The sequence below is a fragment of the Taudactylus pleione genome, unplaced genomic scaffold (genome assembly GCF_031769625.1).
Source record: "Taudactylus pleione unplaced genomic scaffold, aTauple2 ptg000203l, whole genome shotgun sequence".
NCBI lineage: Eukaryota > Metazoa > Chordata > Amphibia > Anura > Myobatrachidae > Taudactylus > Taudactylus pleione.
This window is the reverse complement of record NW_028284605.1, coordinates 8,574,035-8,589,219: the sequence shown is the minus strand read 5'-3', so window position 1 is coordinate 8,589,219 and position 15,185 is coordinate 8,574,035. Positions and strand designations below refer to the sequence as shown.

General features: G+C 45.5%; 1 protein-coding gene across 1 annotated transcript in view; it reads right to left on the bottom strand.

Annotated features, from left to right (window-relative positions):
* Nucleotides 1-14,198, bottom strand: part of ABR (ABR activator of RhoGEF and GTPase) — a 444,215-nt gene extending 430,017 nt beyond the window's left edge. The window contains exon 1 of the mRNA XM_088477779.1: nt 13,347-14,198. Coding sequence (XP_088333905.1) covers nt 13,347-13,911 — 565 coding nt within the window. The 5' untranslated portion in view covers nt 13,912-14,198. The remainder of the gene's footprint in view (nt 1-13,346) is intronic.
* Nucleotides 14,199-15,185: the final 987 nt, after the last annotated feature.

Genomic DNA, 15,185 nt, shown 5'->3' with positions numbered 1-15,185 from the left:
TGGCAAACTCCATGCAACGATTAGGCAAGAATGGGCGGCCATCAGTCAGTATGTGGCCCAGAAGTTGATTGACAGCATGCCAGGGCGAATTGCAGAGGTCTTGAAAAAGAAGGATCAACACTGCAAATATTGACTCTTTGCATAAACTTAATGTATTGGTCAATAAAAGCCTTTAACACTTATGAAATGCCTGTAATTTTACTTCAGTGTACCATAGTAACATCTGACAAAAAGGTCTAAAAACACTGAAGCAGCAAACTTTGTGAAAACCAATACTTGTGTCATTCTTAAAACTTCTGGCCATGGCTGTACTACATACACATAGCACAAGTTTCAATCCAAAAAAAGACTCTATGCAGTAAATGAATACTAATGCATTGCTTCAGTCTACACTAAGTACAGATGCTTCCAGTTGGTTACAATAACCATCTTCCTAAGTATACAAAGGTACTGAATGTACAGAAATGTTAGCCGCTGCACCTTATTTGAAGTATGTATAAACAAATTCGAGACATGTTTTCTGTACAGTATGATGTCTCCTTTACTGCATACTTTTCATAAACATGGCGATTCAATTGTTTAGTCTTCATTCTACCACCCTGCACCTGTCAAAACATGTGCAGTTCCTCTTTCCTGCCTGGGTTGTTGCTCTCTGCTCTGGTGTTTGCACACTCTGCTGATGCAATAAACTTCTTATATACAGACTAGAGTGCGCTAGAAGCACCAGAGCAGAGAGTGACACCCCAGGTAGAAAGAGGAACTGCACGTTTTGACAGCTGCCGGGTGCTAGAATGAAGACTAATTTTTGTGGGCGCCCCCCACTGGGTGTCTATATGACTGGGTGCCAACGGAAGAATTCAATTGTTGCTCCGTTCATTACTACTGAAAGGGGAGCATGCTTGCTGCTTTGAGGCTTCAGCTGGATAAACTATATTAAATAAACTTTTGTATGACTTGCACAGAAATGCTCATTTTCAAGAAAAGCATGAAATGCCCAACGTACCATGCAATCATACACCTGTTCTCCTTACATGACTGGGGTTGTGGGTTTACCAATTGGAGGATTCAAAGTTAAAAGTGAACCAATTCCAAGAGAGTCAATTTTGAGAAAATGGATTTCAAAGTTGAAGAACTGTAATTAACCATTGGGCTCGATTCAATTGACCGCAAATTAAATAGAGCCCGGAGAGCGAGCTCCCGGAGCTATTAAATTCTGCGTTCAGTTAAGTCAGGGAATGCCCATTCTCCCAGCCTTCGCACCTTAAACAGGGTGTTTAGTCGCGAGAATGGGCATTCTCCTGCTAAATTTCCCGGCGCTGAGGGCAGAAAACAGCATCGCACCTGTACTTTTGAAAGAAATCCTTAACAGTGCGCAGGATTTAATAGCTCCGGGAGCTCCCTCCCGGCGCTATTTAATACGCTGTCAATTGAATAGAGCACAGTGACTTAATTGTTTTTACTGCTTCAATAACGTAGTATCATGTTTAATTTATACTATTTATAAAATAGGTTTCCACAAACTCCGAACACTAACAGTCATCTCTGATTCATACTTCTTTCTTGTTGGCATTTGTAACTTGCTTGTTATTACTTAATAAACGAATATATTTTTTCTACAGTTTTTTACATAGGCGAGTATATTTAACCGGTGGCACTGGTCATTACTTACTTCCCAAAAATCTTAGTAGATTTCCTATAAAAGTTTAGAGCATTTGAAGAATATGACAGTGCTGCACTTTCAAAACAAAAAAAAAGACAAAACGACAATCAAAAAAGGATTTATTTTTGGTTATCTTCCTCTTTCCCACAGCAGTCAGGTGACACACACCACAATGAAACTAAGCAGCACATCACACATATATTAAAGGAGGGGGTTTGTATTTCAGCTATTAGCAGAGAGATGAGAAGTATGTACAGGAGAATTCATATAAAAAGAATAATTCCACTTTGCATAACACTTTTCTTTTAAAGTGTTCTTATCAACCCTATTACAAATTTACGACGTTCCCTCCCTTGAAGCACCCTTACTCTGAGCTGTAGAACCTCCTGAACATGTGTGGATTGAAAGATCTACAGTAAAAAGGTTGACAATGTATAGACAGACACCAGATGTTAGACAGTCAATAGGTTGACAGGGACAAAACTTCGACACACTGAAGGTCGACAGGTACAAATGATCGACTTTGTCAAAAGGTCGACACCTTTTTTTATTTGTAACCCTGATCTTCACCCTAGCCCTCCCCTTGGTGCCTAACCCTAACTGCGGGGGTAGGTGCCTGACCCTAACCATCCCTTCTAGTGCCTAACCCTCTGGTAAGCTCCTAACTCTCCCTCCTGGTGCCTAACCATCGGGGTAAGTGCCTAACCCCAACCAAAGCATGTGTCAACCATTTTCGTGTCAACCGTTGTACACGTCAACCTTTAGTGTGTCTACTTTTTGTCCCTGTCGACCTATTGACTGTCTAACATCTGGTGTCTATCTATACATCGACAACCTTTTTACTGTAGATCTTTAGACCAGATCCCCTCCTGAACAAAACTGGACATCCACCAAGGGGGATCCCAATTTCTACAAGCAATCTTTCATACTAATTTCACTACCACTTCATTGTGCCATCTGTGTACACCTGAGAGCAGTGAGCAGTTACTACTGCCACTGGGATTACAGGTGTCATAAATGATGGCATGCAAACACAGCAGTCAGTGCAACAGAACAGATGAAGTCGTCCTCAGGACAGGAATAATTTCACCCAGGAACTCAATAGTGAAAAAAAGTGTCCTAGTCAAGGGGCTACCAAAGTTGTACAGCAGTCATCAAGCAAGTACCTTAAAACATAATTACACTTAATATTTTTATTTTTTAACAACATGGCTCGTACTATGGGGGTCATTCAGACCCGCTCGTGAGCGGCTGTACGCTCGCAAGCGGGTCGATGTTCCCCCACTGCGCATGCGCACGATGGAGGGAGCTCCGTCGTGCGCATGCGCGAAACCCGGCGAGCGACGGGCTCTCCATCACACCAGGTCTCGCACCAAAGGGGGCGTGCTGTCGATGTTGATTGACAGCACGCCCCCTTTGGTGGGCGTGCCGGGGGCATGCCTGCCAGACGGAGGCGTTCCCATGAGAACGCCTACCGCCTGAAGCCGGCCCCACTGACATCACTAGTGATGTCAGTGGGAGTGATTTTGGCTCTGATAGAGCCAAAATCACTCCAGGGCTTGCGGCAGCGAGACCCTACCGCAGGGTCTCCGTCGCAAGCCCGATGGTCAAGACCATCGCGACCATCATCATGGACGCTTGCTATAGCTGTGGGTGGTAACCCACAGCTATGCGAGCGTCCAGGAGAACGCTTCAAAAAAAGGTAGGCGGGCCCTGATTCAGAGCGAGCGCTCTGGTCAGAGCGTTCAGCTCTGAATCAGGCCCTATATCCAGAGAGATGAAAATCAAAACTATCATTGAGGTGGAGCCTGGAACAGTATTGACATTTATTCAAGTGCAAGCACCCATAAGTCTCATATGGCTATTATCACCAGCGTTATGAGATTGTATCACATATTTGAGAATATACAGATCTCTGCTAGCACTTGGTATTTGCGACTTCTAAAGGGGCACATCCACTAGCAGACTGTGAAAAGACTGCACGATTACGACAATGTAATCGTGCAGTCGTTTCACAGTCTGTGCTGTGCCTACACTGACCGATCAGTCGTTCAGTGTAGGCACCCTCCCTCATCCCCGAACAAGGTCTGTCGTTATTGGCAGCATGACCAGCATGTTCGGGCGATGATAGATGACAAAAACGACCACCGGGAGTGTGCATCGCTGGTCGTTTTGACATTAAGCTGCCCAATTTGTGCCCGATTAACAAACGATTGAACGATAACGATATCGTTATCGTTCAATCGCTCTGTTAATCGGGTAGTGGATATCCGCCTTAAGTGTGCTGATTTCTTTTCATTATTTACATGATCTAATTTATTTATTTTTCAAGTCAGGAGCCAAGAGAATGCACTGCAGGAAAGAACAGCCCAGTGATAATGATAACAGTAAATGGGTGAGCACTTTGTTTTTCCCACTTGTACAGGAAGTAAAGATTAGATTGCAAACAGTTCACATGTTAAAACAGAAAAAAAAAAAAAAACTGCATACGCTGGAAGTGAAAGTTCTCATCTGTCACGTCTGGTTTCCAAGCCTGATTTTGACACACATCTAGTGTTCAACTGTGATTACAATATTATCTTACTAGAATGTCAGTATTCTGTATTCTGGAACAGCACATCGTCCATATTGAAGCTTAAAGATATATGAAAGGTGGATGTAGCCTTTATTTATTTATTTTATTTATTAACAGTTTCTTATATAGCGCAGCAAATTCCGTTGCGCTTTACAATTTGAATCAACATTAACATTTTACTGGGTTGTAAAAGACAGACAGACATAAAAAAAGACACACATAAAAAACATACATAAATGTAAGAGGGCCCTGCTCGCACGCTTACAATCTATAGATCTTTATGGTTTAATTAGAGAATTAAGTATTAAGAAGTATTCTGGGGGTGGGGGTTCGCCATTAATTGTGGCTGCAAAGGGAATTGAATCCCCCTCCCCCAACTCCTTTGCTTAGGAAGTGCCATGGCGATGCCTGGTTCTGCATATATCGGCCAATCATGGTACAGTTCTGGAAAGGCACATTGCAACAATGCTGGGAATTTACCATATATACTCGAGTATAAATCGACCCAAATATAAGCCGAGGTAGCTACTTTGACCACAAAAAACTGGGAAAACGTATTGACTCGAGTATAAGCCTAGGGTGGGAAATGCAGCAGCTGGTAGTGCCCCCAGTAGTAATTCCCCCTGGTAGTGCCCCCAGTGGTAATCCCCACTTTCAGTGCCCCCAATGGTAATCCCCCCCTGGTAGTGCCCCCAGTGGTAATCCCCCCCCTTTTAGTGCCCCCAGTGGTATTCCCCCCCCCCCCCTTTTAGTGCCCCCAGTAGTAATCCCCCCCTGGTAGTTCCCCCAGTGGTAATTCCCCCTTTTAGTGCCCCCTGTAGTAATCCCCCCCTGGTAGTGACCCCTGTAGTAATCGCCCCCTGGTAGTGACCCCTGTAGCAATCCCCCCCTGGTAGTGACCCCTGTAGTAATTGCCCCCTGGTAGTGCCCCCGGTAGTCCCCCCCCCCCCCAGTAGAGAGACGTAATAAAAATAAAAAAAATAAACACTTACGTGAAACCGCCGCTAACAGCTCCTCCGGCCGCTTTGCATGGGAGAGACGTCATTACTCATGACGTCTCTCCCATTACCCACTGCAGGGGCCGGAAGATGGCTCCCGCAGCGGGAGCAGCAGCAGCCGCTGAGAGTCTGACAGACTCTCAGCGGCTGCTGATTACAGCAAACACACAGCTGCCGGCTCCGGCGGCTGTGTGTTTGTGCTGTGTAGTGCTGACCGAACTCCGTCCGGTCAGCGCTACACACTTCACTCGAGTATAAGCCGAGGGGGTACTTTTTCAGCACAAAAAATGTGCTGAAAAACTCTGCTTATACTCGAGTATATACGGGTAATACACCCCATCCCATGTGACTTATTCCTAGTCTATTTTTTTTCTTATTTAGACTATGTTTACATTTGAAAACAAATTGGTTGGGAGAACATGTTCCTACTCATAAAACCATGAATATAGCCAGTCTCTTACATAAATCACCTCAGATATTAACTTTAGAGCAAACTATAGCAGGCAGTTAAGAGCATGATAGTGGGCACCAACAACCAGCTCCCACTCAGCATACTGCACTGTAAGGAACTCTATAGTCGATGGAAGAGACAAGTATGCGTTAACAAAAAGACAACTGGTTGCCATGACAGCTTTGAAAGGCTTTCTTACAACCGCTTGTGCACCACGATACACTCTTTGATGCTAATGACATCCCACTCCTGTGATCTGTGGTATTACTATATACTTATATATTGACAATCATATTATGCAGAGACAATGTAATCATTCATATCAACCCCTGCCCCATTGGAGCATACAGTCTACTGATGAGTACACACCTGAGCGAAAGTTCGGCTGCCTGGCCGCGAAATGGGCCGACAGATCAACTGATGTGGAAATAACAATTTGACCATATACACTTGCCAATTCGCCGCCCGACATGCCTGGCCACAGGAACCTGAAGTGACGTCATTGCCATTGGTTCCTGTGGCCAGCGGGTCACCCGTACACACATGCAGATGTGCCCATATATCTGCATGATATATCAGCATTGGCTGTACTGTAGGGCGAACAATTTGTCAACAAGAGTGTACCCAGCATTAGGGAGACATTTCTCAAACAGTCTAAAAGAAGACAAGTGTAGGTGTTCTCCATAGCAACCAATCAGATCCTAGCTATTGTTTTATAGAATGCCCTAGACCAGAGGTTCCCAAATTCTGTCCTCAAGGCACCACAACAGTTCAGGTTTTAGAGATATCCATGCTTGACCACAGGTGACATAATTAGTACCTCAGTCAATTTGATTTAACCATCTGTGCTCAACCATGGATATCCCTAAAACCTGAACTGTTGGGGTGCCTTGATGACAGCGTTTGGGAACCTCTGTAATAGATAACTAGAGATAAAAATTGGTTGTTATGGGTTACACCTCTCTCTTTAGAAGGTTTGATAAATCTTCACACTAAATTCCCTACTGCAAGCACGCAAATACACACACCACTGTGATATATTGGCTTATGCCTGTTTAGTAACAGCTCCTGTGGTCTTTCAGTCAGACACGGCTGCCGTTACGGCTCTCAGTGCCTAATTTCACAGTTGCCGCTGCTGATTAGCTTTAAAAGCATATTTCTAAGATGGGTCATGTCATCCATCTTCCTTTGCTGGCCCAAGTCACCCTATACAGCCAGGCAGTATTAGGCATCATTCCTACTTATTAGGCATATAATATTCTGGGTAATCACAGGCTGGTCAGCTAAATGACGTTATGCCACCTGCCACATTTTTAAAAAACATTCCAAAGCTCACAAACTGTTTGTGACAACATATCTGACCCCTACATTTTTGGGTCAGGCATTTGGATAACAACACTTCTAAACAATATAACTTAATAGTGTTCATTCTAGCACACTCTGGTCTGGATCTCAAAAGTTTGTTGCATCAGCTAAGTCTACTAGAAGCACCAGAGCAGAGAGCAACACCCCAGGCAGGGAAAGGAACTGCACGGAATGTGGCAGGTGCAGGGTGCTAGAATGAACACTATAACTAAAGTGACTGGCTAACAATTGCTGAAAAGAATAAGAGCTATAGCCATAGCAACCTGATGTTTGCTTCCAGTTTATGAACAGTATTAGAAAAGGCAGTATTAATCTGGTTGCAATGGGTTAAATTCGCTCTCTTCTCTGTGTACCAGATGTCACAGATACACAGTTATTCTCCACAATACACAGAGAAACCTGGAAATGCCCACTCATGTACTGTATGCACAATAGCTGCATCAATCACACATGTGATAAACAATTGATCGTCAAGGCCATTTTCATTTTTTCTCAGTTTGAGTCATCAATTGGGATTATCCAAAACCTACTGGAAACTAAATGTTGTATTCTTGGTGGTTACATATTCTGCAAAAAAATATGATGGAAAATACATTAAGCTTTAAGGTAGCAGTGGTTTCATTCATGTGGTCGCTGCCACCAACCCTGTTTCAGTGTCCTGTTTAAGTTTTTATTGCCTAGTGCCCATGTATGTGTCACACCTACCAATCTGCGACATCTGCCTCCACCCACTGCATTTGCAAATAGTATAGTAATGTTGCCTCAGCAGAGGAAGAATATTAACAAGATGTATTCCTATTACATACAGCTGGAAGACATGAAACCACTGCCACAGGAAACAGCAGTAACAATAGATCTGCCCATCTCAGTACTAGCACAGAGCTACAATGCATTTCAGTCTCTAGTAGTACTACATGGATTGGGGAATTAATAGCTATGATTCATTCTGACAAAGCAGTACGGGCGCTATGTTTCTTTGTCATTTTACTACCAATAGATTCAGTTACATTTTATGCCAGTAAAATCTTTGTTGCAGTGCAAAGTCAGTCCCACCAGGGATCTATGAAACAGGATGCAAAATGCAGAAGGCAAAGCTTGTAATGCATAATTAAATTAGGACACCGCAAATCTAAGATGAAACAAACTTAGGTACCTGAATGAAGATATTTTATCTTCCACATTGATCTCAGTAAAGACTTAAGAACAGAACTAAAAACAGTAGGAGCAAAGCTGGGAAACCGTCCTAGAAGAGGAAGCAAGTTGCCGGAAAATGTGATTATAACCCAGGCATGTGCCAAACCCCCACTTTTGTTTTTTCTAATACAAAATGCCAGAATAATACCGTGCACATCACCTCCCTTCTCCAGCGCACAGGGGAGGACATCTCTTTGCTCAAAAAATAGGAGAACTTTATATTTGCAAATACAAAGATCATTTTTTGCATCGAAGTATCCAGCAATACGTTTACCTTTACTGAAAGACATAGGCTCAGAGTAAGCCACTTAAGGTAATTCTTCCCCCCCCCCCCCCCCCCCAAAAAAAAAATCACATTCACATAAAGTATCCTTGCTGGGAAATGGCAACCAAATATAACATGACTAAAGGTGCCTATCCACTAGCAGACATGAAAACTACTGCACGATTACGACATTGTAATCGTGCAGTCGTTTCTCAGCCTGTGATAAGCCTGCACTGAATGAGCAGTCGTTCAGAACAGGCTCATCCATCATCTGCAAACATGCAGGTCGTCAGGTTGACCAGCATGTTTGCACGATGATAGATATCTAAACGACCCGCGGGCAGGCGCATCGCTGATCATTTTAGACATATTTGCAAATGATTTATGAACGATTGAACGATATCGATATCGTTCAATCGCTCATTTAATTCTAGTGGATAGGGGCCTTTAGGGTCTGATTCAAAGATGTACGTAAACCCGATGTTTACGTACATCTCCAATGTATTCAGATCTGCGCATTCACGGAAGCCGCAATGCGCACTTGCAGATCCGGGGCTGTGAGGTTCATCGCAGTGCCCCAAACGCTGTAGCATAATTGACATGATGTTGGCGTTTGGAGCGGCAACAGGCACAGATACAGATACAGAAAACGGGGGCGCATCGGCACAGTTTACTGGGACGTGCTGAAGCCAGTGGCTGTGTCCTTGGATGCAGCTACACTGGCTACAGCAGCGAGAATTTCCCGGCCATCCTGAGTAACCTGAGAGTTACTCAGATGACTTGTTCATGCCCTCGGACATAGCAGGGGATCAGAGAATACGGCATGGGGTGCCTATTTACACATGCCTCCTGCAGCATTAGCATATTATCACACAGCGGCTGTGTGATCTGCGTCCATCTCTGAATCAGGACCTGACTTCTGTACAGAGGTTTGCGTCTCCCTTTATTTTCATATAGATAGCACATCATCTATAATCTGCGATACAAAGATAATGAATTGTGAATGGAAGATTAATTGACCAAATTCTAATATATAAACTATATTATTGAGCACTTAGGGGTCAATCCAATTATACGCGATGCACTCTCGGAGCCATCGTGACAACGGGCGTACTTGAAGGCAACCTGAACTCGCTCAAAACGGTGTGCAGCCTCATAGGGCTTCGTACAAAATTGAGCGAGTTCAGCCTGAAAGAGGATAGCGAGGCATTAGAGATGCAATACTGTTACCAGCATCTGAACGCCGTGACGATGGCAAAACACACCTGATTCGCACACCTCCCGACTAATTGGATTGCCCCCTTAATGTTCATTCTAGCAGCCTGCACCTCTCACAACCAATGCAGGTCCTCTTTCCTGCCCGGGGTGTCGTTCTCTGCACTGGTGGTTCTCGGCCAGGGAAAGGTTAGGTTTAGGAAACAGTAAGGTGGAGGGTGCTAGGGTTAGGCACCTCCGGGCGGAGGTTAGGCACCACTACTTACCTGCCTCTGTCTGGATTTTCATCCTGTCGGGCAGCCGCTGTCGGGATTTGAACCCGCCAGCATTTCAATCCCATTCCTTTCTGTTCAAAGACAAGCACACACTAAACCAGGGGCAGGTAACCCACAAGGTGGCACTTGAGGATGTTTTGAGTGGCACCAGTGGGTCAGTCCCTCCTCTACAAGGTGCACTGCTCCTCCATTTGTACTGAACTTGAATTGTATCAATCTTTGAGAGAGATAAATTGGAGAAGTTTCCCATACCAGCCAATCAGCTTTTTACTGTCATTTCGCAAGCTGTGCCAGAAAAATGGTAGTTAGAAGCTGATTAGTTGCTATATGCAACTTCTCCACCACCTTCTCTCTCTCCACTAATATTTAGTACCCATCTGTTACTTTTTTAAATGTTTTTAGATAATGTAATGAATGGTAGTACCACTCTGGAAACTTTTGACTTGTAGGGGTAAATTCCCTAAGCTCCGTGTTTGCCCGAATTTGCATTCATTTTGTAATTTTTACAAACACAGGAATTTACTATGGCAAAAATGGGGCTATTTGCTGTAAATTTAGAGTAGAACACGGCCGATTTAGAAGTTAAACTGCACCCGTAAACACAACTATAGATGAATACACCATCGCCTGAACATGGCAGTACTTTCCATAGACAGAAATACAACACAGGAATTTAAAAAAAAAATTGTGATTATAATCACTGGTGTAATAAAAGCAAACACGGTGTAAAAATAGAACTTACAAATAGACCCCCTTCTGAGCAGCATCTAGCAGAAACATACACAGATCAGTGTGATCCGTGTATGTTTCTGCTTTTTTTTTTTTTTTTTTTTTTTAAATAACCAGCCCCGGTCTCCTAAGCCAGTCCTGGTTTTAAAAATAGGGGAAAAAATGGCGTGGGGTTCCCCCTATATTTAAAACCAGCGCCGGATGCCGACACCTACAGTTCCGCTGTAAAAAAAAAAAATAGTGCTCGTCTGTTATTCATACTATTACCCGCGCACCTACCAGCCAGGGGTGCAGGAAAAATCCTGGGCTGCTCTGGAGAGGGGGGACCCCTTTATTGGGGGGGTCCCATTTCCCTGAGTTCCCCGGCTTGGGTTGACTAGCTTGGGGTGTTAATACTTTGGCCAGGTACCCCGGTGAAGGAGTCCCCTTGTTGTGGCTTTACACCCCGGCTAGGTTTGAGTCCGGTGCTAGTTTTAAAAATAGGGGGGACCCCACGCAATTTTTTCCCCTTATCTTTAAAACCAGGACTGGCTCTCAGAGCCCAGTGCTGGTTCCTAAAATAAGGAGGAACCCTACACATTTTTTCCCCTTATTTTTAGAACCAGGACTGGCTCAGGAGCCCAGGCTGGTTATGCTATATATATATATATATATATATATATATATATAATTCATTTAATCACTTGCAAATACACAAACGGCCTGCACATATCTCACCGATATGTGCAGGCTGCTTGTTCGGGAGGGAAACATGGGCAGGAACTATCACATACACCATCGGGAAACACAATCCTGACAAACGCGGGAGCTTGGTAAATTGCCAAATTTCTTTAAGAAAAAAAAAAAAAAAAAAAGACTCCCGATTCTGATCATTCCTAACAGTGTTTAAAAACGGACAGACACAGACAGGACACGGAGCTTAGCAAATTTACCCCTTAATGTTGAACGTCTGACATAAGGGGAGATGTATCAAACTTTGGAGAGACAAAGTAGAGAAGTTGCCCATTGCAACCAATCAGCTAGTGTCATTTTACAGGCTGTACAGATAAATGACAGCTAGGAGCGGATTAGTACTATAAGCTGGGTACACACCGGCCGATATACTGGCCGATCAATTGATCGCCAAATGTATCAATATCGGGAATGCGATCTGAAGATAGCGTTAGCCGCTGTAGTCTATGGGGACTTACCGCAAGTCAGCCGGCGGAGGGATCTCCCAGATCCCTCCACCGGCAATGGGCGCTGCTCATGTGCAGACCGCGGGACTGCGCATGCGCAGCAGCCTCGCACGCACTCCGGCCATATCACAGGGACAGGCTTTCGGAGCCCATCACCCTGCATGTGCCGGTACATACATTCAGCCGCTATGATCGCATTTTGCAATGCGATCATGGGCGGTACTGGATGCCCTGATCGCATTGCAAAATGCGATCATTAATAAGTGGGCCCCTGTGTTCTTAGGCAAAATTGTGAGAGAGCCCACTCCCTTGGCTGAGAAGCACCCCTACACATGAATGGTCTCAGGATGCTTTACTTTACTCTTTGCATAAACTTAATGTAATTAACAATAAAAGCCTTTGACACTTATGAAATGCTTGTATATTGTACTTCAGTATACCATAGTAACATCTGACAAAAAGGTCTAAAACCACTTAAGCAGCAAACTTTGTGAAAACCAATACTTGTGTCATTATCAAAACTTATAGCAATGGCTGTTACATGACCCCTAAGTTACACACTTTTGTTTTCTTCCCCATCTAGGTGCATATTAAAATGTGCGCATTGAGGCTACCGTATATACGGGATTTGTGACCACTGCACACCTGTCATACATCGCATTAGATCAGAGCATCGGCCTGAATTCTATTGACCACACTATGGGGGAAGGTATTCAAAGTGATGGACGCAAGGTGATATTCCGGACCTGCATATCGCACTCACCAGCATCGCAAATTTTCCTTCGCACCCCGTAGAGGTGCAAAGGAAAACGTACAAAGTTGGCACTACAGTAAATGGCACGTGTGCTGCGATAGCCGGCAGCATATTGTTTTGAATTGAATCCCCCCCATATGGGATTCTGCATTGTCATGCCATCATTTAATAATTACCACATAAACAGGACCACAGTAGCACAAGTCTCTCTCTATGGGGATGATTCAATTCAGTGCGCCGTTAATAGCGCCGGCATTCTCCGACTTTAGTCGGACTTAGCGCGCTGAATTGAAAAGCTCTGGGAACACCTTCCAAGGAATATTCACAACGCACAGTATTGAATCACCCCCCATGGGGAAGAGAGATCAAGTGGAGAGGAATAAAGTACGAACCAATCAGCTCCTAGCTGTCATTTTTCAAACAGCCTGTAACATGACAGTTAGGAGCCGATTGGCTGGTACTTTAGCTCTCTCTAAGGCTTAGCACATCTCTCCCCCTATTATATAATGCAACCTCCATACAATAGCAATATATTAGTGTAGTATCGTATGCCTGGTCACTGAGGCTGAGATTTGTAGTCACACAGTCACCGGAGAGCCACTTGATGCCTACTAATTGGTGAGGCATCTCATGTCCTCTCTCAGGTTGGCAACGGCTCCTGGCAACATAGAGATAGCTGGGACCTACCTACAGAATCGTTATCCTCCCGGTCTGAGCTTAGATAGCCATTGCTGCCCCTCTCCGGGGAGCTGTGCTTTGGCGAGTTCCCCCCTGGCACCTGTAACAGGTCTCTCCGTGGCAGTATGCCCTCCTCCGGTAACTGTTCCTCGGGGCGCTCCTCCAGCTTTGGAAGAAGGTTGCCCAGCACGAAACTCACGGTGCTGCCCTCCTCATCCTCGAAGTCCCGGTCTGGCGCAGGTGGCACCGGAATGAGGGGGGGCGGCGCAGGTGGCACCGGAATGAGGGAGGGCGGCGCAGGGGGCTCTCTGACGGACACCCGCTTGGGAGGGGGCGGCGGTGGCACCTTGGAGCGCTTCCTGGGGATAGGTCTGGGCTCCCGGGACAAGGCGCTCTCCAAGTATAGGACTTTAAATTTCTCCTCGGCTAGGACTTGTTGCAGCCGCCGAAGGTTCTCCCTGCAGCGCTCCAGCTCCTGCTTCATGTTCTCCGCCGTGCTCAGGTCCATCACCGGAGCCTCCTCCCCGGGGAACTCCGAATGCCAGTGCTGCTCGAACTCCCGGGGATCCCACATGTCTGTTGTCCCTGAGATGGCGGGGGTCACCCGGCTCTGTGCAGGGCTGCCGGGAGTGGTAGTAATGCAGCACCCTCTGACCCCTCTCTACGGGCAGGCGGGGTAACGTCAGTCCTCAGCACCGGTAACCCCGCAGCCCCAGGTGCCGCACATCCCGTATACACTGCACGCAGAAACTTTCTTCCAGGGCTTCCGTCTGACGGGCGGGGTGCACCGGCCGTGACATCACTAGCACGCCCGACCTACAGTCAGTCCAGGCGGAGCTTGCTCAGATACAAATACCTCTCTGTAGAGTTGTCAGGGTGAGAGGTGCTCTGGTGGTGACCGCTCGGTTACCACAAGGAGAGGGTGACTGCTGCTTAAATGCTGCTGTCTAATGTGATTATGGGGCCCATTTACCATTAAATATTTGCGGCATATTCCCTGAAAACACCCTTTTTGAGGGGATACCCATAAATATTATGTATCCCCCAGATGTGTTATGGAGGGATCACAGCAGATCTCTGCTGTGGTCTTCTATTTCAGACAGCAGCCATAGCCCCCATAGGTTTCTATGGGGGATGTGACATACTTGCCAACTCTCCCTCATTGTCAGGGAGACTCCCTGAAATAGTAGTAATCACCCTGTCTCCTTGAAAAGTCCAGCAATCTCCCGGATTGCACTTTACCTCCATTATTTAGCTGTTATATTGAAAAAAATATCGTTTACATTTGGATGTAAGGCAATTTTATTACACGCCTCTCAGATGTAGCAGTACACGCCCACTTTACCACTGCGATCATAGGTGTTGCTTTCACAATCTCCCTGAAATGTATTTTCAAAAGTAGGCAAGTATGGGATGCGATGCTGTTGGATTTACTAAGCTCCAGAATGCGAAGCATTCCGGAGTTTGGCCCCTGCAGTTTACGGCATCTAAAGATTATGTTGTGCTGCTGTAACCTAATGCTGCATACTCACAGAACTTGAACAACCATAGATATCGTTGATAGATTTCCCTCCAACTTTTTGTAGTGCAGGTCAAACGATTTTGATTGTACACACTGATAGAGATCTATGATAGACAGGGGCGCCGAGAGGAGGGGAGCAGGTACTATAATTACCCAGGCTTTGCTAGAGGTGCCCGGCAGGGGCCCGGATCCGGCACCGCTTCACTCCCCCCTCTTACATCACAGCAGCCCAGCCGTGTACTGGGCTGCACTGGGAGACTGCTCGCGGCTGCTAAGAAGTAGCCGCAGCAGTCTCCTATGCCTGTGGGGGGAGCGATCAAGCTGAT